The following is a 27004-nucleotide window of genomic DNA, read 5'->3' as shown; positions in this document are numbered from 1 at the left end:
CCTGATATCAGATTTCATTTACTAAAACATTTGGCCCCAAATTTTCGTAAAGATTCAAGGCAATTGTTTTCACTCAGCTTACTTTATGAATGTTCCACATTATTCGTCATGTTTTTTATTGCTTATTTAAGTTATTTTATGAATGAATGAACATTCATAATAATACTCAGTAAATTATTCTTGGAAACTCCTTAAAGATTAATTATTTGTTACATCTGTCGAAGTGCATTGGGGAAGCACCGCCTTTTGGGATGATCACATCCACTCATGCTATATGATAAAACCACCATCAAAATATAGATAATCCAATATTTTGTGCCGCGGATGTGAGGTAAAGACGAGATGCTCTAAACTTTCAGAAGCTGTAGCCAAGCATTCAGTAGAATAAGTAATTTAACTCCGTTCTATGAAAGAAAATTCAAGAGGTGCATGAAATATCGAATATCTCTGAGAAATATTGTCCGTATGAGAAGGTAATTATTATCTCATTAATTTCATTCTGAGTTGTAGCTCTTTCAAGATGATAGGGCAATATACGAGTGATGTGCCATGACGACAATCATATGAGAGTTTGTAATATTGTTGTTATGGTCGATTGGAGAGCTATATCAACACTGGGATATATTCCATACAGCCCATGACGTCATTCATGAAGATCGCTTAATAGCAGGCTTGTAATAATGGGTGTCAATCCTGGAAGATTTTATTCACAAAAGTATATCATGTAGTTAATGGTTCAGTTGTTTTTCTTGTTGTTTTCTTCCAGTTCACCAGTCATCATTGCTTTAAAGACGATCATGCATGTAGAGGAAGCCTGTGGTAAAGATAGAAATAACACATAATTATGAAAGTATTGGGTATGAAGTTAAGAACAACTGTCTAAACCATAATGAAAAGCAGAACAGGAGAGAAATTGATTGTCTGTCTTATTCCGAAATCATGGAAATGATGATTGAAGTTGCTCCAATCATCGCACATCTCATTTGTTTATCTTTCATATTCTTGTATTTACATGGCATAATTACTTGTTCATCTCTTTGTCAGTAAGCTGATGCCTTTCAAACATGGCAAATACTGCAGCCTACAGAATGAGGAAATTTCAGTTGAATCGCGGCATTGGCGGCGGCAGCCAAACAAATTAGGGGGGGGGGGTCCACCTGAAAATTTGTGATGGACGGAGGTAAAAAAATTTGACAAGCAAAAAAAAAAGTTATAAAAAAAATTAGGGGGTCCGTCCTTCCATCTCAAATTTAGGGGGACCTGACCCCCCCCCCCTCCCACGTACCCCGCTTCCGCCGCCTATGAAACGCGGTGCCTAGTATCAATTACTTTGTTATCTCTTTGTCACAGTCAAACTATATGTAGAGAAACCGACTCCTTACCGATAAAGACTAATACGTTATTTTCAATAACTTAGCATTCTGTCAGTTCGGAGTCGGTTTGGTGCCGATGGGACTACTTAGCAGATTGCCAATTCGTCAGTTGTCAACTCGTCCACTCACCAAATAGTTTACTTTGATTTAGTCTAATGCCATTCCGTCCATCAGCAGTTCGTCTAACAACCTTTTAGTTCAATATCATTTGGTCCAATCGTTACTTCGTCTAATCACCATTACGTCTCATAACCAGATTTGGTCTGATATCCATTTTCATTTTCATTCATTTTGCACAAGTCAAATTGGACCAAATGGTATATAGACTAAATGGCCATTGGACCAACTGGTTATTAGATGAAATGGTGAAAGGAGGAAATGGCAGTTAGACCATGTGGATAGTGCAAACTGATGGTAGACCTGATGATATCAGATGAGTTGGCAATTGGATGAATTGACATTAGACGAATTAAAAAAACCTTCAGCATAATAGGCCTACAATCATTTATTTTTATTCATATCTTTCGTTTTGGGTTGTTTGATGTGCTTCCAAAATCTCATGTATGGGATTATGTTACAGTTTATTATTTGCGTTGATAAGGCCAATGAATTAATTATCAAAAACAGATCTGCAATAGCGTATAAACTCTTTTTTTTCCCTTTCCCAAGCTCCTTTTCTAAACGTGTATTTTTATTAGATATGACCAATTTGGGCTGATGGTTTATTATATTTATAGCAGCCATTAGGTACAATATATAATTTGCAATTCCAAGCTCCTCTCAACCTGTTTTTTAGGCATTGACTCAATGCCTCCTTGAATTATTTAGTGATTCGTAAAATTATATTGATCGCTTAAATCGATAATGGGCCTTGTGAAATAAATATATAAATTTATCTGGTGCGCGAGAATGGTTATTTATATAACCTCAAAGTATTGGTAATGTGTTGACTGAGTGGCATCGTGTATACTTATAAAAGCAAAACTCGCATATGCGAATTGCAAAATTGAGCTATCACTTTCCGATTGAATTATGAAATTATATTTATATGAAGCCCAAAACCCAGGCAACGTCAGCACAAACTGAATCAAGCATGAATTTACAATTACTCGTAAGTGCTACATCTATCATTTACAAACCTCAGAATAGAAAATATGAATCGTCAATCGAAATGTTCATGACCAATACAAACAAAAAGCTCATACGTTGAGATGTTAACTGTCTGAAATATCACGAAAACTAATTTGCTGTTTTCGAGTACAATATTCTCAAAATTCATCTTCGTAAAAGGTAGTCATTAAATCCACAAAATGGCATCCGAAGCTGTGACAAGAATTTGGAATGAATTGACATTTTGAAATAGGTGAGATTCGTTGATTTCAGATGCGGAATTTATACAAATGGTAAATCGAAACTCGTTTAATTATAAATATCAATATCACTGATTGATAGCTAACACGAATAAATCCTCAATAGTGATCCACCAGCAAAGAAGGTGAAATAAATTGAATTGGTGACAAATCGAGCAATGCAAAAGCGGGTTCTATTCATTTGCATTATGGCAAATGTGACCCCACTCCGAGAAAGAAGATATTCAACATCTTATTAATGTTGAATTAAAAATGTATATATAATTTCCTCCACACATCTCGCTAATTTTGAAACTTTTCAGTGCGCTGGAATCAGTTACCCACTAACTGAGGAACTGTAGAAAATGGAAAGATCTACTGATAAATAATGATGATTTATGTTGAAATTTGTGATTTGTGATATTAGCCTTTAATCACAGGCATAAAATGCACATTCCTTCCAGGTAAGAAATAAAATCTGAAAATGCTCTATGACCTGTAGAAATACCGGTGTTATATTAACACCAGCTCGAAATTTATACAGTGCGTATCAAAAAGGTTTGCACTTCGAAAATCCTCCCTCCCGCTTCGGTGAGCAACACTTTGAAAAAGCTCGTGAAAATGATTTGTGCAGAACTTGAAAATCGTTATATGAAAAAAGGGAGACGATAATGATGTAGAGATCATGAACTTGATGCAGGGGCGTCGATCCATTTTTCAGATTTGGAAGGGGGGGCAAAATTATGAATCAACGTTCCAAAGGAGCTCGATCACACAAAACGAACAAACTCACCCACAAACACCCTCACAGAAAGACAGACACACACACATAGTATCTCTCTCTCTCTCGCTATGTATATGACTCATGAGAAATAGACACATATATTCTCACCAACAAATTAATGCTAGCGTGAAGCGCGAGCTGATTTTTTTTTTATAGTATAATGACATGAAAACAGGGAAAAGGTACATGTTTAGGACTGTTTGTTTTAACTCATGGGGATTCATATATCACTACACAGGTAATGCGAGTGCCGAGAGCGAGCTGAAATTTCTTTATATTCTGACCTGAAAGCTAAATATTCTAAGATTTTTGGTACCAATGATTAAGATGTGTACCTAAAAGAACAATAGATGCGAGACGAAGCGCGACCTGAAAATTTTGATATTTCGATCTGAAAAAAATGACAGTTTAATAGACAGTTTTAATAAAGAACAAGATATATATCCAACAAAAGATTATTGCACATATTGCAAATGATATGTTTCATTTTATGTCCTCATATCCAGTTGACACAAACAGCCTAAATGTTTTGTTTAACTAAGCCTAAAATGTTTAATCCGGGGTTTAATCGCATAGAAACGTTGTTATACAAAGTTACAATGCGATTGTTTTATTCCATTGACCCAAAATGTCTCTCAGAAGTTAAAAATGAACAAAACAATTGCTTCGTTATTTTGTCTTACCCACTGAAATATAGCGCAAATCGTAATTTCTGCGCAAAACCGATTTTTGCAAGCTTTTAAAAGATTGGCAGTTCTCACGCAAGCGTAACATTTTGTCAAAAAAATACTTGAATCATCTGGTAGATGAGTCGATATCCTAACTGTATTGTGTGAAAAAAATATCCCCATTTTGTATTTTATTCAATTAGGGATAGTTTTTTTCAAAGTGTAAACTACAGCAGAGGAAACAACACCATTTTGGCTTTATGCTAATACCACACAGGTACAACACTAAGCGTTAAACCAAATATCGACTAAATTCTTAACTGATGTTGTTTCAACAGTTTCCTGGTGTTTTCTGATATACACTGTTAAAAAAACCTGATTTTGCAGAGAAAAAGAAGATTTTGCAGAAAGCAATAACATAATCATTCTTTAAATTCACAAAACAGGAATTTTTCTGCAATTTTACAGAACATGTCTGTTTAAAAAGGAGGAAAGGGTATTTTCCTGAAGGAAATTTGTAAGGTTCCATACACCAAACACAAATTTCCTGTAAAATTACGTAATCTGGTAAGATTACAAGTGTTCTCGAGACTCTGCTGCAGGAACTTCTTTTATTTTAAGGATAATTTTTCTAACAGAGTAGATACCGGGCTGCTTTTTTTTTTGCAGCGTACTCAAAAGTATAAAGAAACCGTACTCGGACAGGACTAGAAAAATACAATCTTTATTTTAACAATATAGTATGAAGTTTCATGAAAACGAGTATCTTTCATAGCGAATAAAATATCCTTTTCGGCACGAATATGATTTAAAAAATTGTCTTAATTGTCTCTATAAGATTTTTTTTTCATGTTCGAATATAGATTAATCTCATAGTAGGCTTATATGGGTGAATTTAATACGACAAAATGACATAACCACTTTGAAATCGATTTCAACATGTCCAAGACACTAAATGTCCTTCTTTAATTCTCTGAAACATTAAGAGATTGTTTAGTTAAACTGTAAGCCACACGTATGGGCCTAACTATTCTAATTATTAAAAGATGATTATTTGAACACATCAATTAAACAAATGTTAAAAGATAGTTAGATACAGAATACATACTTTTATTCTTGGCAATTTTTTTTTCCTTTTTTTTTTGGGGGGGGGTCTTCATATTTTTGTCTTTCGATATTTCCTCTTTTCGTTCTGTCTTCCTTTTATTGACGGAAAGCTGAAAATACAACAACACGTAGCATCCAGCATAATCAATTGAAAATTAATGAATTATCTGAAAATGAAACTTACGTAATGCACGAATTTTCATGAATCATATCCTGTAGATAAAAAAAATCAACAGACAGTCTTGCTCTCTGTTCGATGTCGCGCTACAATGTGAGAATCCGAACTGGTGCCTTCAAGCTCGAAAGCAAGTTCAAACATAATTCAAAGAAAGTTGTCGACAAAAAAAAACATAATAATCATAAAGGCTCAGTAACTGATGTTTTATCCATGCATGCTTCAGTAATATAGAGCCCTCTGCAATTAATTGACATGTATCAATCGAGGCGGGTTCGGCAGCGATTGGTTATGAAGCCAATACAAAGTCTTTCCAATTAAACTGGATGCTCAGTCTGCCAAATAAAACGTTGGAAATGCACCGACCTACATAGATAAGATGAAAATTGAAGTTTAAAAGTTGAACCAACATTATTTCCCTCAGAGCACGAGTTGTAAAACGTGCTCAAGGTGTTGTAAAGTATAGCAATTTTGTGTTAACAAAGTGCATTTCTTTGAAGCTTGTAGGCTAATTGGAACAAAAAAATATCAAAACGTTTGCTAGAAATATAGGCCTTCAAAACAAGACCCGGATTGAAGGGTTATTACAATACATGAAAAATATTGTCAAGCATGCATGCTCCGACATTGGTGTTCAAAGTGTTGAACCCCAACATGTCCAAAGCACACCTTCTCAATGCGAATGGTGTTAAAAGAAAACACATCCTTTGGTAGTCAACGTGTAAACAAATCGCAATTCTAGGTTGACGTGTGAACATGTTATATCCGTATGTCACCATGACAACAACCGCGCAAGTCTCATTTTAGCCAATCACGACGGAGACTCAGCAGAAATATCGATACATTGTACATTATTATCCCAGCATTTGACTAAACTGTGCTAAAAGCGTAGGGGTGGGGGAGTAACGAATCATTCAAGTAGGCCAGGGTGATGGGCGGGGTAGATTTTGCCACATAGGCGGCGCGGTTCTAGACTATTTTTAGGGGGCTTTGGGGACAAATTTTCGACGTTGGTTTATTCAGTACATCTGGGCTGCATATATGTACGTGGGAGACTACACTGATCTGACCAATTAGCAGCTAGTCACCCACCCCGTGCCCAATATGTTTCCAATATTATTGGAGGGAGCGTAGCGATCGACCGAGCAAACAAATAATCAAAATGCTTAAAAATGTTTTTCATAACCACTTCATCTACGTATAAGATCCGATTTGTATAGATGCATGCAGGGCATGTGATTTCGGGGGGGGGGGGGGGTACGAGTTAAGGGATCTTGCGTTAATTTGTACTCTTTCCAGGCGTTTCATTTATTCATACGGTAGTGAGCCACGTGAACAGTAGAAAAAAATCCTACTTTCAAGAGCGATATTTTCAATGTTGGAGACCTTTAACATGTTTAATATAAGGTATAATAAAATATGGCAGGGAATGGAGTTTTAATGCCAACCCCCTTTAATGTGGTGACCGTGGATCACATTTCGAAGTGAACCTTAACATTTGGAGCATCATGCACTTCTAAATAGAGTCTATAACATCTTTCATTTCCTGAATCAGATATCCATCATGAAGATTGGCTGTCGGAAAAGACAGTCGACCGCGGGTTCGTTGCCTGTTTATCCTGGGGAGGGAGGGGCGTTCGCCCCCATGAAAATATATGGGGGAAATCGTTTTGATTTGCTTTCCCAATATTGTTGACAACGAGAAAATGTTATTGGTTTCAATGCAAAAATAAATAGGATGTCTGAAAAAAATCGGAAGGCACCATAAAACCTTTACGCGTACAAAATTGTCAAATTTTGGACTCATTGTAGCTAGTGCAAATATTCCCACATGCCAACAATTTTGGAGCCCCCCCCCCCAACATCTCAAATATGCGTCGATATCTCTGACTGATACATTTTGATAACTTCAGCCTTGGACAGGGACAGTGTTGCTACCGAACCATTTTATTTAAAAAATATATTTGTATATATATATATATATTTCAACCTAGATCCAAACTTTCAGGGTTATGATAGCAATTCAACAAATACTCAAATCCTGGTCAAAGTTCATTGACCCTATATGACCTTGGGGATGTGACGAAAAAAAAAACACTCTAGTGAGGATTCAACAAATACCCCAAACTTGGTCAAAGTTAATTGATTTCGATGTTGATTTCCCCGACATGGTCTATGTCCACTGACCCCAAATATTACATTTGGTCATGTGACCTGAAACTCAGGAGGATGTTCAGTAATACTTGATTACCCTTATTTCCAAGTTCATGAACTAGGTCCGTATATTTTCTAATTTATTATGACATTTCAAAAGCTTAACCTTGGCTAAGATTTCATGTTGACGCCGCCGTCTTCGCCCTCTGTAAAGCGGCGCCTATACTATGGCTCTGCTATATGCAGGCGAGACAAAAAACGGTTTTAACACAAGCGGCTTTCAATAATATAGACATAATAAATGGGGGAGGAAAATATTTCACAATGAAAACAAGCACCTCTTTGAGGGAAGGGGAAATTTGACTAGAACATCTAATTTGGTCGCTGTTGATTGGCAAAATGAAATTCCAATGAGACACCCGAGATAAGACTCCATAACCATAACCATGGTCCTATCGGCCACATCATGCATTGCAGCTCCCTCCTCTCACGCCATCTCTGTATATTCCTCCTCAGTCTCTCCTATGCTCACGTTATTCATCCTCTTTCCTCATTTCTTTCTTTTCTCTTTATATCACACCCACATTTCCATCAGAGCAAGGTAAAAAAAAAAAATTACTTGAATGTTGTCGTTATTAATCTACAAGTGCATGTGTGAGTGTGGGAAGAGGGAAAGAGAGGGTGGCTTGGGGGGTCTATCAGCTAATTGCAGAAGTATAACGAAGAGTAAAACGATTGAGATGAAATTGTACATGGAGGGAATGAAGAATGATTAAAATTACAAGTAGGGCAAAGATGGAGAAGGAAAAAAGGGTGCAAAGAACAAAAGGTATGTTGAGACAAAAAAAATAAGTTTGGAGCAGAGAGAGAGAGAGAGAAACAAAGTGAGAGGTAAAGGTTGAGGGGAAACAGTGACAGAAAAGGTGGAGAATTGTAGTACGTTTTGAATGCAACAAAATAAATAACTACATCATCTCAAAATGCAGTTCATAAATACCTGCTAGTTCCAAAGCAGTGGTGGTTTTTCAAAATTTTATTCATTTTTTTATTCACTTCCTTTGCCATTCTACAAGTACACATCATTTGGAGTTAAAAAAAAAACAAATAAAGGGAAAAGAAGAAATGCAAATATCTTATTTCATAAAAGAACAGGGGGACAAAATGTAAAAATATGCCAAATATTCCATGACACAATAGGGGATAAATTTACACAAACAATGAAACTCCATTTTCAGTCACATTCTGAGAGCTTAATTTGTGAATGGCCATCAAAAAAAAAAAAGAATATGAATGAAGCCTTAAATTTAATAATTATACTGCAGGGGCCTGTTGCATAAAACTTTTAACCTGAGAAAACTCTGGTATTTTTTTACCTGAGTTTTTGCCATAATAATGTCAACGGCAGAAATCAGACTAGTCTTAGTTTAAAGTTTTTACTGGAGTTTTCTCAGGTAAAAAGTTTTATGCAACAGGCTGCAGGTCACCAATGAGTAGTAAGGCTAGTGTTTCAAACTGCATCTAAAACAAATAAGTGTATGATAACTTGACTTTTAAATTGTTCAATGTATTTCGTTGTATTAAGAGAATTACAGCCCATGCCAAATGGGGCAATATCTGATTATTCAAAACAATTATTGTAAATGATACTTGTCCAGTAATTTTCAATCAGCTGACATGTTAGCAAAAATAAAAAAATATATATGATATTACTACTAGTATATCATATCGAGAGCATTACAACACAGTATGGTAGAACACAACAAATTATTTCACTTTTTTACTACATTTTTGTTAATATTGGATTGTAAAAAAATAAGTAAAATAGTATACATCCTGTGAAAACAAGGAAAAAGTCAATTCACTTCTAGCATGATCAATTATAGTGAGAAAAAAAGTGTCCAAATTACATGTCAATTTTGATTGAGGTATGAATATGTTTTCAGTCTGTAACAAACTTGTTAAAGTAATATTGTATTCATTGTGTACAATTAGAATTAACATTATAGAGCCACACACAGAAAAACTTGTTTAATTATATAGGCATCATGATTTTCGTATTTCTAGGGTGCTAGTCCTTTGCACTGCTCGGTAAAGTGGTTTAAACGGGACAAAATATTCTGTTTAAAGCATTCTGAGCAGAATTTAAACATTTACATGTACAGGTAAAAAAAAAGAAGATGAATACAAGAGTTGAAGTCTTTGGAACTGCCTCTCCGTACACCACACAAATACTGACAAGAAACATGTACTGAAATTTCTAAACCAAATACATGCTACTGGGCGGAGACCGTTTCTGCATACAAACTTCTATGAAATTGTACAAAAAACAAACAAAATGGTTAGGTATGCTCTGCTTACTCCAAATTCTCCAAATAAGCTCCAAGTACTGCAAATATACATAAACAATGATGATAATGATGTGTTGCTTTCTTCACTCTCAAGTGTGTGTCCCTTTAAATCTCATTATTCTGATTCACTTGTAAGTATATGACAAGAGGTATTTCTGCTCCTAGAACAAACAAATGATAGACACTGATCTTTTTGTACTGAATATACAATTATTTACATGTCAAATACAAGCAACAGATGCATTGTGGGATTTCAAAAATTCTATGTCCATGACTCTGTTACATAGAGGGGTGCAATCAGGAAGTGTGATGTGTACTTTGTTCAAAACTCTGAACTAGGGACCAGCCTTACAAAGAGTTACAATCGATCCAATCAATCGTAAATATGGAAAGCCAGCACCGTCAACTTATAAAATATTTTCTAGAAATTATGTATACTCGTACAATCGCTGATTTCTTGACAATTCAGTATGCTTCTGTTTTCAAAGGACATTGAGCAAATTTTTGGAAGAAAAAATGATGACAATTATGGAGTTCCATATACTTGAGAATGATCGAATCAATCATAACTCTTTGTAATAAGTGGCCCAGGAAACCATCAGAGTAGTCCTTTCATATTAAACATTCATCACAAACCATTACGTTAAAGGGCATAAAAAACTCTTTGCCCCCCCCCCAAAAAAAAAAAAGCAGTAAACATACCCATCAGTCGTGTAAAGCTGCTTACAAAATATAATAGAAAACAAATTAACAGAGTTAAATGGTCTGGTTATGGAAACGCAGAAATGGGTGTCGATTACCAGAAGGCATTAACGCAAAACATTCATTTTGAGTGATCAAGTTGTTTTGCTTTGCCAGTGATTGGAAGCTGAAATAAGACATGGCTTCATGATCTTCAGTATTTGCACAAGTTGCTTAAAAATTTGATTTAAAAATATATCAAAACTTTGTTAAAAAGTGAGTTATATCCTCCTGTTAGTATACCCTCATACAATCAAATGTAAAAATATAAAATAAAAAACAGAAAAAGAGAAAAATCTTCAAGATCACAAATCAATATTTTGTACTTTGATAAAAAGAAAGGGTACGATAAAAAAAGCAAGAATAGCCAATAACAAACAGTCTAAAACATTATAATGTGATTTTTTTTTCTATTACATGTACCTCTTCGAATTTATGTGATCATTTTCTCTAGAGGTCTAAACAGCAAATATACCCCACCACGTAAGAAAATGTACATTACAAAGCACCCTTTTTTCAATAGAAATACTAATTAATCAGAAAAAAATTATTCCGTCATGAATTTTTGATTTGTCAGTGGAATTCATTTCCTCTCAATGAAGCAATATACATTTATATCAATTTCAATTTCTACAACATTATCAAACCAACATTCAAGGCCCCCAACCGTAAAAAACAAACCAAAATAGATTCAGGCAGACCACCTTTGGGACCTTCTGCCTGGCTAAACAAGAAAAAAGACACCAGCTAACATTTTACATCATAATTTCCCGCATCTGACATCCTTATTTCTATACACAAAATGTACAAATAACAATATCTCAAACAATTCTCCTGCCAGACCAAACTTCTCCATGGATTTCAAAATGATGCGTTCTGCAAGCCGGTCACATGATATTTGCTCCTGCGACAATTGCTATGGGATTATCATCTAAGATGTAGGGTTCGGATTGCAATAGGGTTTTATATCAGGTTAATGGGCCCATTTCATAAAGGACTTGCAACTGTTGTAACTTTGCCATTATGGCAACTGTCATGGTAACCTTGGTTCTAGTTGGCTGTTGAACCCTGTTACCATGGTAGTTGCCATTAAGGCAAAGTTATAACAGTTGCAAGTCCTTTATGAAACGGGTCCCAGGAGAGGGTATAGTATCAAACCCAGGGTTGAAGTTGGTCATTCAATTATTGTGCGAGTTCAGAACAGAGCAATTGTCGCTGGACCAAATGTCATGGAACCGTGCAAAGCCTGCCTCATACTAAGCAATCTGCAGCACAAAAGAGTTACAACCAAACGCAACTTGATTTCAGCCCACCAGAAGTGGGTATATCGTATATTGGATTTGCGGTTGATTTTTCATGCTACATTCAAATTCTGCAAATTTGCCTCAACAACATACTGTTGGACAAATCAAAATAGATTTATCCTAACTACAAATATTCATATCAATCATGAACAGATTCTTAACTCTGGTTTGATTCAAACTCTGTTCATAGTTGTGGTTTGAGTACTTTTTTTTGGACATGTTAGGCTTCACATAATCTTTGCACAGACTTAGACCTTGGCCTAAGTTTAACTGTACTTTAGAATACGGGCCACGAAGGTCAACAAAATTTGTTTGCTGATGTTCTAAATAGTAATACAAAGAGAATAATAAAAAATAAAACTAGGCATCATGTCATCATAATCATTCTTGAATGAAACAAGTCCTTACTAGTCCGAACCGAAGTGAAGTCTGTGGTGCAGTCATGCAATCGTCTAAGATTTGAAATTAATTTTGCTTTTCATCCTGGATCATGAGCATAATCTTGCAAAAAAATCATATGCAGTGATACAACTCAATCAGGACGTAGCCTACCCACTCGCTGTTGCATATTGTAACTTGGTAGTACTTCCCTCAAAGCAGATTGCATAGTTTGAGGCAGGCTTTGGAAAGCACATATCTGGTGGTCTATCAAAATAAAAAAAAAAAATTAAGAATACCATTTGGTAAACCCATTACTGTAAGAGAGAGAGAGAGAGATACTAATGCCATTTCATGGAACTCTAATAACTTACACTGTGGGTTACTGAACACTGCAAATTTTCCCATCACATTAAATCGAAATTCAATTGTTTGAAATATACACTTTTAGGGAAATCCCTAGTCTAATATATAATTAAAATAACAATATATCACTGAAATTGTCAATTACTTGTCAAAATACCAACATTTTCAAAAGCAGAATTAGCATAAATAGCTAATTTTTGTATTTGTAACCTATGTAAAGTTCCATGAAGTGACCTATGCAATGTAGACTCTTTAAATACACTATAGGTGGAAACAATTGAGTTAGGGAACAAAATAAATTGTTGCCTGACTTTGAGGGCCTTAGGATGCATACATGTACGTCAATTCCCAGTTCAGACAGGAGGATTCTAACTCACTCATGCAAAGTACGTTTCGCATTTTGCGTAGTGCGCAACCGAGCAATTGCTTTCATGCCAGTGTGCTGGAATTGAAAATCGCCGCACATGCGCATCCTTCCACCCTTCCATTGGCCGGGCAACAAAATATTAATATAGCCTCTATCAGCGGGGTTCGGCTTTAATGCGCATCTGTCCATTTGATTCGGCACTCGCCTTGGCCGGCGCAGGCACTTTCGTCGCCATGACCTTCAAGTACTGCAGTGCATTGTGGGATGCCGTTTCCATGGCGTCGTTGCGGGAGAGGCCGTTGGCGAAGCAGACGGTGACGGGTGCGGTGTGGAGCCTAACGAAGCACTGGTAGTGGCCGGCCTTGGTCTGCTCCTCGATGGGGACGTGCTCCACTTTGAAAGATTGCTCCTGGCCCAGGTCTTGGAGCATGCTAGAGTAGGAGGGATCTAAAGAGGGGTGGAAACATGGAGGTGTTTAATTTGAAAATGTTAACTCTTGTATATTTTGACGTTATAAAAGGAAGTACATTATGTCCAAATCTGACATTCAAAGCTTCCTTTGCCACTTACAATACAACGATTGAATGACCAAGAAAACAAACTGGGCGAGTAAAGAATCAATGCAATTGAATAGGTACTATTCCTCATTTCCTATTATTCCTGACATGTAGCGATGTATAAACCAAACTTGAATTTTAATGTACATTTCACAAATTTCTTTCTTATTCCAAGCTGAATTCAGTAACAAAAAAAATGATTCTGTTCTTAGATATGGCTGATTACCTCTTTTGCCTTTTAACTCTTCATGCGTTACGTTCGCATTATTGCACATCCGTAGGTGTGTTTCGTTCGCATTTTTGCACAACCACACATTTCCCATAGACGTCCCCTGTCCCATTGTTTTTCGAACAATAATGCCCCGGAGCATGCCTAGCTACAATGTATAGCCTGGCGTTTGTGTATACCGTACATGTGTACTGATCGAGCGTGCGACATTAGTTTAGCGTTCGACGGATTATCGCAGTTTACAAATTACAGAATCGTTGAGTTTTCCTTGAAAATTAGTACTTATATCGCGTTTATCCCCCCCCAAAAAAAAATCAATACATCCTGATCACAGCCAGGAAGTTCATTGAAAAGGGAGAGGAGAAAATCAATAAAAACCCTCCTCACAAACAATACCATGGCCAGGTTTATTGTTAGGAGTCTGTGACTCATGGCACGAATGTGAATGAGACCCTTTCAATGGAGTACTGTACCTTGACCAGGCAAAAATTTACTCTCCTTTAATTTCCACTATATATGGGCTATTTTTATCAGATTATCATGATTTTGGTATCAATACAAAGCTTATGTAATGAACAGTCCAAGTGGATAAATAAAAATCATGCCACTAACACAAGAACCAAAGTAAAAGGGGGGCTAAATTTTGTTGGAAGTATTAGGAGAAAGCATTTAGAAAATGTTATTTACTATACATTTTTCCATAATTTATCCAATAAATTCATATACGATAAGAAAGCCCAGGAAACACTCTACAAGTTTGCTACACAACATTTTCTTTCAAAATGATAAGATAAAAAGTTATGGCACTCTAAATAACAGAGTGTATTATACTGCGTAGAGGGGATCACTGCTAAAATAATGCAACACACAGGGGGTTTACAGGTGAATGCATGAAGAGTTAACAGGAAATTAAAATTTTGCAATTTCCTTCAATTCATCAAATAGGGGAGAATACACATTAAGTAAAATGGATAGCAATTTATGTAATTCAGTGTATTAGTGATGAGCTTGATTTGCCGAATGGTGACACAACATTTGCTCCTGCGACAATTGCTCCAGGCTTAGTTTCATCGAAGATGTAGAGTTAGGGTTGCAATATGGGCTTATGTTTTAGGGTAGGCTATAGTGTTAAGCCCAGGGTGGAATTTGTTCATTCGATTAGTGTGTGGAATTTAGAGGAGACCAACAGTCGCAGCAGCAAACGTCATGGAACCGTGCTGAATACTTACCTGGGAAATTGAGAGCGTTCATTTTGAGGCTACGGATGAAGTTGCCTTCAGCTTGAGGTAGATTCTTGATGGCTAGTCGATGAGGCCCAGGCATCTTCGGGTGCTTTTGCTTAAAAATAGAAAAGAAAAAGATAAAAACACAGTTATTATCATGAAAACATCCTGCTTAGGAATCAAGCTTTGATTGGTTTGTTTGTTTTGCGGAATGTTAACTAGCTCAACAAAGGCAATTTTGATCACCATGTATCACATATCACGTAGAGATTTCATATTTGCTTTCATTTTTCCCCCGGTACCCCTCTGGAAACAAAATCTGGTTTCATTAACCTTTGAATTTCGTGAATTCAGAAGGAAGGAGAAAGATTAATTCTTTAAGAAATGACAATCAGTAAATGTTGCTTTCATATGCCCAAACACCTATTTCTAAAAGCATCATGACATTGCATATTTGGCAAATTAGACCATCTGATTATTAGACTGAATTGTACAATGCCTACATAGCTTGTTGTATGCGAGCAAATGGGAGATGAGGTGAATGTCAAACATTCGGTCCATTGCGCACAAGACTTACCATCAAAATGTACCGTTGCACGGCTTTAGGAGGTGATGTCACAATACAATGCACTTCATTGCGCTCAGTAAAAATGCAGGTGCAATACGCGTATAGCCTGCAGGCTAAATGCGCAATGCTGCCCGAGGTGTTCGCTTGTGTGATTTTGTTTCTCGCTTTCCATATTTTTGCTCCCTTTTCATAAATTACTGCAGGAAAAACTCTTTGTATTTTGATAAATTTGCTAAACTGCGAGGCGCTGTACAACACAAATAGCGAATATTCTTATTCGTGCAAAGGTGCGAGATTTCACATTCGGTGAAAGAAACGGCCCTATTCAACTCGGCTAACGCCTCGTTGAATAGAGCATCTTTCTTTCACCACATGCAAAATCTTGCACCATCGCACTCATGCCTATTACTATTTGTATATTATAGTCTAAAAAATGGTTGAACCAATCAACAATAAGACCGAATTGACATAAAATCAAGTGGATACCGGTTGCAATGTCAGGCAAAGGCACAAATGCCTTGTTTTGACATCACCGAGCATATCACATACATTTTGCTCAAATTTCTTAAAAGAAAATGTTCCTTTGTTACTTGCTTCCTTCTACATAGTGAAAAAATAAATATTCTGCTTCCAGATAGAACGTAATTCACTGAAGCAGCTTCTTTTAATAAGTCTTGAGAGATATTGTTCTCCCCATTTTAATGAAAAAAAAGGAAAAAATTCTGCAATACCTTAGGCTTTCTGTTGATGAGGCCAGGGTTGATGTCGGCGGGCAGCTTGTGAAGAACTTCAAGCATGGTGGTAGCAGCCGCTCGTTTTGCAAGGCGCTTACTCTGGTCAACACCTGTACGGAAAAAGATGGAGTTATATGTCAAATGTCAATAGAGACACCTGGGGTGAACAGATAACATATATTCCAAGAGGAAAAATGATAAGTCACTCAGTCCATAGTCTTGAATTTATGTATTCATTGGATGGGAGTGGCCCAATTGGATTATATTTACTTTGTCCTATGCCAATTCTTCCAATTGCCAACTCGTCTATCATTTGGTCTACCATCAGTTAGTCTAATATTCCACATGGTCTAATTGCAATTTCGTCCAATCACCATTTTGTCTAATACCAGTTGGTCCAATAGCCATTTAGTCCATATACCATTTGGTCCGATTAGACTAAATGTTAATTGGGCAAATAAAATAACACAAATATTGGACCAACTGGTTACGAGATGAAATGGTCATAGACGAACTGGTGATTAGACAAAGTGATTATTGGACCAAATGGCTGTGAGATGAAATGTTACTGGATCGAATGGCATTTGACTAAATGAAGGCTGACCATGTGGTCAGTGGACGAGTTGGCAGTGAACGTCTTACACTCTCGGCAATTACCATTGCCTCCTACCTCAACTCCACATGATTCAGTGTATTCCCGATCTTAAGGCCACACTCCTACTCTTCTCCACTTGCTTCACTTCCACATCTTACAAACAAGAATGTAAGTAGTACCTTATTTACCTGAGAATAGCAGCATTTCAGGAATGCCATAAGCAGGAAATATATTTAATACACCATGGTCAAGAATCAGACGATATCTAACAGTTGGACTTTTTGGTATCAACTATCAAACACAAGCCAGCCAGCATTTTTTTTTTAATTTACATGCGACATTTCTGAAGCCAGAACTTTTGAGGTGTCTAGACATTACTAACATCTAAATTACCTTCTCAGTTCAGTTTGTGGCCAGTGTGACTACTGTAAAAGAATGCTGGCTGGGTCTGTACATGTGCAGAATGGAAAGGGTCATCATCACAAACCTTGCTCCTTGTACTTGTCGACGGAAACGGCAATGACAAAGCGTCTGTTGTGTGGTGGTCCGCTCTCCTCCAAGGCCTCGTATTCTGGCTTCCTCCATCCTAGAAGTGTCACCAACTCCTGCAGCTCGCCCACAGGGTTGTCTTTCAGAGACCTGAGGGTGTTACATGAAGAGATTTTTTTATGATGAAAAGTCATTATTTTGCATTGTTTTACCAAAGACCAACATTTACATTATTGCTCAGAATAAAGAAGACACATTACCGCCCTGCAGGCCTACTGCATAAGCCAATGTTGAAATCGGATCACGCAGTATTTAGCAGATTCCCATTGGTGGTAAACATGTGACCAGCCAGCTTGGACAGAAATAATCATGGTAATGTACAATGTACCACAAAATTTTTAAAGGAAAATTTTTGTGAATTTTTACCGCTGAAAGTGTAGGAGTTTGCTTCTGCGTCTCTGGTTAGTAAAAGTGTTTATGCCTGGCTGCCATTATCTCTTTGCCCAACACATAGATATTCCTGTGTGCAACATTAATCTTACACTGCAAAAACTCTGGTGTTGATTTAACACCAGCTGTGAAATCTATATCTGTCCACACCAGAGAAGTATTGAAATAACACCAATTTGGAATCAAACCGATGCTGTTTTGATACTAATTGGTATTGTATAAACACACATCTGGTGTTAGACCAAAACCAAACTGGTGTTGTTTAACACTTATCTGGTGTGGACAGATATAGATTTCGGGCTGCAGTGTAGTATGTCACCTTGGTAGGGGTTTTTGCACTTGAAATAAGTTTTGATTTTTTTGTAATGAAAACCAAAATGAAAATGTGTAGCATTACTTAAGAAAAAAATATTGTGAAATAGCATTATTTTTATGTATGATATCCAATATTCAACTTCATAATCTGAATCCAAGTTCTTGTATAAAGTGTATGCTTCTAATATCTATTTTCAAAGATAGTTTATTCTTAAGATGTTATTTAGCTTTCATTATACCAATGTCAAGTCTTGAAGGTGAATACCTGTTCTGACTGCACAGAAACGTTGTTAGTGCTTAAACAGAGGCTGTTACAACCTGTAATGTGGCAGCGATTCCTTATGTTACAATGCATTACGGTACTTACACATTGCAATAAATGAGTTGATTTCACAATTTGAAAGATGTGACTGGGCTTACTGTTTAAAAGAGCTCTGTTAGGCTAACAATGGGCCTTTTCACTAGTGAATCTTGAATCATTATTGTAATAATTGTTATTCATCTTTAGAAACATTGCACATTTCACAAGCAAAACTCGTAACTCCATAATTTGAGTGAAACTTGAATTTGTGATTGTGATTCGTGTTTGTGATTCTAGTTTGGTTTTACATGTGCTAAAAATTTGTCAATAGCCTTATTTTTCACTGGAATCATCATTACAATTATGATATTTTTTTACCATGCGAAAGGGCGGTGTGTTTCTTTGCGGCTGGCACTTGCAATTTAGGATTGAATGATGGTTTCAATGAGAGAAGGCAGACAATAAACTTCCTATCTTCCTGGTTGTCTCCCTCCGCTGGTTTCAGAGATCAGCCCTATGAAGGCAATAGCATCCAAACTAAACACCTATTCATCTATTCATATTAACTTGCCGCCCTTTCAAACGGTAAAACAAAATCCTAATTTGAATGACTCCAGTGACAAATAAGGCTGATGAGGAATATTCAGCATGTGTGAAACCAAACTAGAACATGATTAGAATCAAGAACGCTAATCACAGTCATGATAACAATAAAAACCATAACTTTGATGCCTCTTTTGCTGTATGAAAGTATCACCTTGCATCATTCTGTAGTACGCACGTCTGTGCAACTCATAAGCTATATTGTGAGCAAGTAGCAGAGTGCCATCGGAAAGAGCGCCAGCTACGGCAGAGGACCGACCAGCGCAGTTTTTCTCATGGCTTCAAATCGTTAAGACGTACCTCTGGAATCATTGGAAATCCTGAATCCCGTTGAGTTATCCGGACGTTTTGGATCAATTTTTGGGCAGCGTGTGTTCGAGTGATCACCACCTGGCCAACCTTGGGCACGTTTGGGGAGTTCCGAGCTACGGAAAGAACCTTATTTTCATCTTACTTTTTCGTCTTGCACATTCATATTTCGCGGTGCTATATATAATACATGGGCCCATGACTCGTTCTCTGCTGTATAGCCGTGGACATTGACTCTCACATACACGTATGTAATCGCCGTACAGTCTTCATCTTTCGTGTACGTCCATCCGCAGAGTGAGCCACTACGCGGTCGGTTGGCCGCTGCAACGCTTCCACCGTACCCTGGATTGACTGCGGAGCTGAGCCCTCCAGATTCAACCCAGACTTCGCTACGGAGCTGCCGTCGGCGTGCCTCCTATCCTTTCTCTGCCTAGAGCAAGTCGGGACTCAACAGCTCAGTCAGCCAGTGGACTTGCTCGAAGCCGTTTCTCCACAAGATCCAGGTGAGACTCAGTCATCTGAGAACTTACAACTTTATCAGTTTATGCTCTCTGCTCACACAGATCCTTTTTGTATAATGGTTGCCGACTATTCATTCAGTCTTGTCAGTGCAACATAGCGTAGGATAAGAATTGTTATGATACCTTTTTTAATTCTATTCTTACTGATCTACGTATACAACAATTCTTTTTTTACAAGCTAAGCTGAGCAAGTTATTAGAGTTGAATGAAATGAATAGAAGTTATTGATTTTTTTCAATAAAAATGGCCAATGGGTGAGTCATGAACATGATTAATGCCTGGATGTAACAAGTGTACAAAGTTATGTCAAGAACTTGTAGACATGTACATTAAAAATAAGAAGTAGGAGTCATCCTAGTTCATCAGAATATTTCCAAAGGCAATTAAAAAATTACATCTATTTCTTGAATTACTTCAATTTAAACAGCCTCTGTGAAAGCTGCGTAAGGATACAATGTGACGCGCTTGACACTAGTGCATATAACTACATCACCCTGATAAGTTGGTTTTAATAAAAGCAGAAAAATTAAGAAAAATATTGAAGGGTTGATGAATATCCATGATAGAATAAGAAAAATCATGAATTCTTAAAGTGTTTTATTTTTTATGTCACAGACGAGCAGTAGCGGTTCGTCCTTATGTCATGTGATAAATTCCTGAAAATGCCAATTCAAAAAAAAAAAAAGAAGGTGATTTTATATGTGCGTGGGATATATCATCTAATACATCTTTCCATACCCCATTCAATAAGAAAAATAATTTTAAGCATCATTATTGACATTCCATTAACAAAATGAAATTTATGGAACTAAACATTGTGTAATGAATGTTGGGAGCTTGCTTGCATGTGATGCCAACAATTGAGAAGTTAAAAACCAATTATGTCTCTCCTTCTATATGACGGATTGTCATCAAACGTTCACCATTATTTGTCAGCTTCTATCAAAATCAAAATCATCAGGGGGAACTTCCCCTTTCATTGATGATTAATAAAATGTAGAAGGTGCAAATTCCTTGAATCAGCCCCCCCCCAAAAAAAAAAAAAAAAAAACTGGTTTATGCCTTCTCACCTTCCTTCATCTTCCACAGCAGGGACTTCAACATCAAGCTGCTGAAGAACGTCCTCTGCTGCCGACTGCTTGGCAACCTTCTTGCTCGACCCCTGCCCGTTACCAACGACATCCCCCGCAGTGCAGCGAATGGTGAATTTTGGCTGATGGGACGCCCCCTCCTGGCCGATGGTGTCGTAAACCGGTGTCACTCCCTTCTTGGCGCAGAGTTCTTGCAGGATACTCACTGGGGTTTTGCAATTAGCCATTGTGATCAGTCTGGATCATGCAATCACCTGAAATAAAATGAGATACATTACACAAACTTTTACAATACACTTGTGATCAGAACAAGTAAATAATGGGCTACCATACTGCCAATAATGGTGAACTTGCATATCGCAATGAAAAAAGAGCACTTTAAATGGATAGAAAAAAGGGGGAAAAGGTATAATTTCACTACAAGAAACAGATCAATCACAATATAGAGGTTGGTATAGACTACAGACATTCAACACTGTGCAATTGATTTTCTTCAATATTAGGGTCTACACAGATCTACCGTAAGCAACGGTCTATTAACTGCACCTTTTCCTCAGCAGGATAGAAGCAAAAGTTGGGGGGCGGTTCATAGTCCGTTAACTTAAACCTTTTATTTGTTGATCTAACTTTTTATCTTTAAATTAACTCTTCTAGTAGTCATGCTAATTGTTTGGTTTAATCACCAATCAATAAACTAATTTAAAATAATTGAATGTAAACAATTTCTGGAAAACCATTTCCCACTGATAAATCGTATCAAATACATAAAAATGCATTTTGACCAATGTTTATCGAAATCTAACTTTCATTGCGAATTGCTAAACCAAGAACTTTCAGGAACCGTGCAAAAAATTTGGCAATGCTTATAAATAAATGCCATATTGGCTTTTGTCATGGAAAGCAGTATACAGTCATCATGGTCATATGGGCCATTCTGGGTAAGACTTGCACAAAGGGGTCGAAAAATAAAGTACTCCCTAGGCCTGATTTTTCATGTGTTTCAGATGGGCTAACACATCTGGAAAACTGGTTCAGATAAGGAAAAGATAAGCTGGCATGTCAATTTCACAATATCACCTGATTTCTATAAATGTCGAGACGTTACTCTTCCAGAGTAAGTCGATCTTAGAAGAAACTCGGAGGTGATTGAAGCACTAGTTTGCGCTACCAAGCTCAGAAAGCTTGTTACAATGATTTCACATCATTCTTGTCATTACGGCCATTAATCTGATTTCCGTTGTGCGAAATTGTTACCTTCATTGCCATTATCGTCACCATCAATCATAATCACCATCATGACCTCATCGAACTTCCAAAAGTTTTTTTTGTGGGGGAGGGGGGACGTGGACGGAGTTATTTTAACATTTTAAAGGGTGGTTAAAACGTCCAATAAAATGTTTTTTTAAACATCTAAAACCTACCACATTTTGACATCCATAAAATGTTGGCAGTGTAAACAGCCACACGCGTGTGTCTTTACCATCCAGCCACACGCGTGTGGTTATATCCAGAACACCTATCTGTGGATACCGCCACACGCCGGCAGTAATAACAGTAAAATATGTATGTAGGTCTGACCGTCTATATCACGATCAAAATAACCTAATTTCTTCATTAAATTCTTACATTCTAAACCCTTTTAAAGATAAATTCCAGTTTTGGTAACGATCTCAAAATGACTTTTTACAGAATCTAATATAATGACCACCAAAGTGTCTGTTTGTATGAATAAAAAATATGTGCCAAATAATTCTGGGAGAAATCGTGTAATTGCTGAGAAATAAGCAAAATAAGCGCGGATTCGGTCACTTCCGTCGGGTCTTTATTCCAGCAATAATAACACACTGTCCCACGTGTGCCTATCTGTGTTGGTGATCTTCAGCGTGAACGTTTTTCAGCGTAGATTTCAAGATTTCACAAAGTTCAGTTTATGTAACTGTACCAGATCTAGATCCTCGATGATATTCTGACAATTAAGCCTGGTTTTACAGACTTTCTCATGAAATCAGTGATTACTGCAACTACTGGCATTTATCTTTAATATCCTTAGATCGTTTCAATTTCATTCTCACCGTCTTCTCTCCTTGCTTTTCTTGTCTTGTTACAAAAGGCCGCCTGTTAAATAGCAAATTCTCTTTTTCTACTTGTGTCGATTCTGGCTTCCTTCGCGGTGGCAGACCCATAGCATACAGCGTTAGCGCAGCGCAGTAGTAGACATACACAGTTCATAATTCGTACCAAACGTAAACCCAAACTGTGTATGTCTACTACTGCGATGCGCTAACGCTGTATGGGTCTGCCACCGCGAAGGAAGCCAGAATCGACACAAGTAGAAAAAGAGAATTTGCTATTTAACAGGCGGCCTTTTGTAACAAGACAAGAAAAGCAAGGAAGACGGTGAGAATGAAATTGAAACGATCTAAGGATATCAAAGGGGTTTAGAATGTAAGAATTTAATGAAGAAATGAGGTTATATTTTGATCGTGATATAGACGGTCCGACCTACATACGTGTTTTACTGTTATTATTGGCGGCGTGTGGCGGTATCCACAGATAGGTGTTCTGGATATAACCACACGCGTGTGGCTGGATGGTAAAGACACACGCGTGTGGCTGTATACACTGCCTAAAATGTTTTCACAAAATGTCCCAAGAAACAACTTGGATAGTTTTAGAACATAAATAAAAAAATCCATTTTGTTAGTTGGGAAGTCATCAGTTTGAGCCTCTTGTCATATCCGGATCCGCCGCATGGGACATTCAGGAACAAAGTAACGAAACCGTATGAAATGTTTTCAGGTTGTGAACCATTAAAATGTGTTTATTCAATACATTTGTTCCAGAATCCAGCATTTGATTAAACTCCATTTAAATTAAAGCAACATTATAATTCTATTGTTAAAAAAATATAATTCTGTCACAATGACAATTCAAACATTGGCCACACAAAAAACACCTTTTTTCAATTTGCAGAATTTATATACCAGGTATATTGGGGAGGAGGATATAAATATTTCTAAAAGGAAATGTAGGCCCTACATGTACATGCTAATGAACGTTCATAACAAAATTTGAAATTAAACGGATGATCATGATGATGATAATTGCAGAAAAGATCAGACTCAGTCTGTCTCAGAGTCTGTCTCAGAGAAGGTAGATTACATTTCTCATCTTAATAGTCTACAAATCATACAATTCTTAATGAACATCTTTGTATTATAGATATACTAGTAACTAATAGATTGTGCAGTGTAAGACAAAGTACTACAACTCGCTTACATGCATTGGTTTAACTGAATTTAATCTTTTCCAAGATAACTGATCCACCAACAGTAACGTAACTTACCAGCTTACACATTTTGCTACATGTGGGACCCGATGAAAAGTGAGGCGAGGTAACGTGGATAGACCACACGGCAATTCAAATCGAAATTAATAATAGAAGCTGTATTATCAATCTACAATGCACGAAATAATAAATTTAGAGTATGAAAATTGTATTACTTCAAATTCAGAACATCACGTTATGGTACTAACGTCTGAGAAAGCAAATAATTTTACCTGAATTTAGGAAGGCATGCACAAAGAAAAGAATGAAGTTAGTAGTCAATAAATGGCGCCGCCGATCGATGAATTACCTGTATACTGTAGCCTCGAAGATGAGAATCAACCATAGAGATATGGGATCAACACACTGTTAAAAAAATATATATCTTGACTTATATGAAAATTGTTAGAAATTATGGTCAGATTATCTACGTCCTGGCAATCCAGAAAAAAAAAGAAAGTGAGAAATATATGAAGAGTTCACTTGCAAAAGGGGTTAGGTCCATTTTTCATCAAATTTTATTTTTTTGTCTGAATGTATAGATTTTTAGTAGCTCTATAAAATGATACCAAAAGTAAGATTCCCATTAAAAAGTGATCTAAAATGGCAAATAAAAATCACCTTTTTTCCAAAAGGGGTTAGGTCCACTTCAGTTTGGTTGCAAAAGGGGTTAGGTCCACTCAGATTTTTTTTGGAAAAGAATATAAAAAAATATGAAGACAGGTAGATTTATTTTATACCCAATTTTATGTTCTCATGGTAGGGTATCATGAAAATTTGGTTTCGCATAAGAATATTGCAATTGGGAGAATCAAAAAACAACTTCTTGGAGTGGACCTATTTATAACCCCTTTTGCAAAACAAACTCTTCTGAAGAGCTCATTTGTCAAAGGGGGTAAGGTACATTGTTCATAAATTTTATTGTTTTCTTCTCAAAACCTGTAAATTTTTAGTCGCTCTGCTCTGATGAAAACAAAGAAAATTTGAAATTCACATTAAAACGTGAAAAAAAGTGGCAAAGAAAAATCACCTTTTTAATCAAAACAGATTGGATTCGTTTCAGTTTGCTTGTAAAAGGGATTAGGCCCACAATGATAATTTTAAAAGAACAAGATAGAAAAAAAAACGAAGACAGGTAGATTTCTTTTATACCCAATTTTATGTTCACATGATAGGGTAGTACATCAGGACAATTTAGTTTCTCTTAAAAATATTGCAATAAGTGAGAGCAAAAAACGTGTTTTTTCTCGCAAAGCGGACCGTAAGCATAAACACCAACCGCACAGTTCATACAAAAGCGTCTTTTCTTTAATGTTGTGTTTTTTTTACTATAAAAATCAAGAGTATCTACGGATGTTGTAAGTTCATGTTAAACTTTGAGACAAAGTTACATCTCTCTTTTAAGGCTCTTCTGAATGTAACTACTCATACTACCATAAACGTGAGTTTCTTTATTAAAGACCCCTTCACACAATTATTCGCCCCTTTTGCAACTAAACTCTTCATATTGACAAACATAATGTATAACTTAGTGAAAGATCCTCCATCATCAATAATGGAGACGGTAAGTATCCTTATAATTTTCTCACTTCAATCACAGAATCAGCAGAGACAATTTTCACGGCGCAAGAGCGTCACGGGGGAAGTGACCCTGTCCATAGGTTGATTTTATTTAAGGCATTCCTAAGAAAAGGCACGCGTTCTGTCCCCATTCCCCTTATTATAAAATAATAGGCATTTATATAGCGCCATCTATCTAGAAATATTCTATTCCGAGGCGCGTTTTTTATTATTATTATTACCCCGGCTTTAGCTCGAGCTGCCTCTCAGCGCTCATGCATTCAAGGAATTAATCCTACCGGGTACCCATTCACCTCACCTGGGTCGAGTGCAGCACAGTGTGGATGAATTTCTTGCTGAAGGAAATTACGCCGTGGCTGGGATTCGAACCCACGACCCTCTGTTTCAAAGTCAGAAGACTTATCCACTGGGCCACAACGCTTTAAAAAAACCACTAGCGTACCTACGGGGGGGGTACGATTGAAGAGCTCTTAGATTGAAGACCCTTTTTTTTTTTTTTTTTTGCTTGTCAATTTTTTTCGGGTACGATTTTTTTTTTGTTTTGCCCCCCCCCCCTGTGGAAAATCCCAGGTACGCCACTGTATAAAACCGTACATGGATCCATCTGTTTTCAATCAAAAATGAAATAAAGTTTTATTTACCAGCTTGTTCTGACAATGGGCGATTAAACGACCGCGGAGTGGATGGGCATGTGCGTGATATTTGAAAAGTTTTATCCATTATTATATATTGGCAAATTTGTACTCGTTTTTGGAGCCGGGGAGGGGATAAGTCACTAAAGATATTTGTTTAAGGTTATGGGAAATATGCTTATCATGTATGCTTTATAGTGCACAGTGGCGTACCGTGGGTCATGGCATGGGGGGGCACTAGCAAAAACGTTGAGTCGCTTGGTGGGCGCGAGAAGCGCGCTCAATTGCCAGGTATACTGACATAATCGGATGTGTATCTCACGTACCAAATAATGCAAGCGCGAAGCGCGAGCTGAAAATT

At 36.9% G+C, this 27004-nt stretch overlaps 1 protein-coding gene across 1 annotated transcript; it reads right to left on the bottom strand.

The window, feature by feature from the left end:
- Positions 1 to 12232: 12232 nt before the first annotated feature.
- LOC121426371 (RISC-loading complex subunit tarbp2-like) lies at positions 12233 to 24755 on the bottom strand. The gene is made up of 6 exons (XM_041622656.1): positions 24664 to 24755; positions 21082 to 21356; positions 17508 to 17659; positions 16423 to 16535; positions 15130 to 15238; positions 12233 to 13561 (listed from the first exon to the last, which is right to left on the bottom strand). Exons 2-6 carry the CDS (start codon positions 21327 to 21329, stop codon positions 13269 to 13271), a joined length of 915 nt encoding a protein of 304 aa, XP_041478590.1. The 5' UTR covers positions 21330 to 21356; positions 24664 to 24755; the 3' UTR covers positions 12233 to 13268.
- Between the last annotated feature and the right edge of the window lie 2249 nt (positions 24756 to 27004).

Source organism: Lytechinus variegatus, chromosome 13, assembly GCF_018143015.1.
Source record: "Lytechinus variegatus isolate NC3 chromosome 13, Lvar_3.0, whole genome shotgun sequence".
Taxonomy (NCBI): domain Eukaryota; kingdom Metazoa; phylum Echinodermata; class Echinoidea; order Temnopleuroida; family Toxopneustidae; genus Lytechinus; species Lytechinus variegatus.
Note: the sequence above shows the minus strand (reverse complement) of the source record. Positions and strands in the feature narration are given on the sequence as shown.

Coding starts and splice junctions, on each gene's coding strand:
- LOC121426371 (XM_041622656.1), bottom strand. CDS start 21,329: ATGGCTAATTGCAAAACCCCAGTGAGTATCCTGCAAGAACTCTGCGCC. Junction 15,239..16,422: donor TCATCAACAGAAAGCCTAAG/GTATTGCAGAAT, acceptor TCTATTTTTAAG/CAAAAGCACCCGAAGATGCC. Junction 13,562..15,129: donor GAACGCTCTCAATTTCCCAG/GTAAGTATTCAG, acceptor ACCCCTCTTTAG/ATCCCTCCTACTCTAGCATG.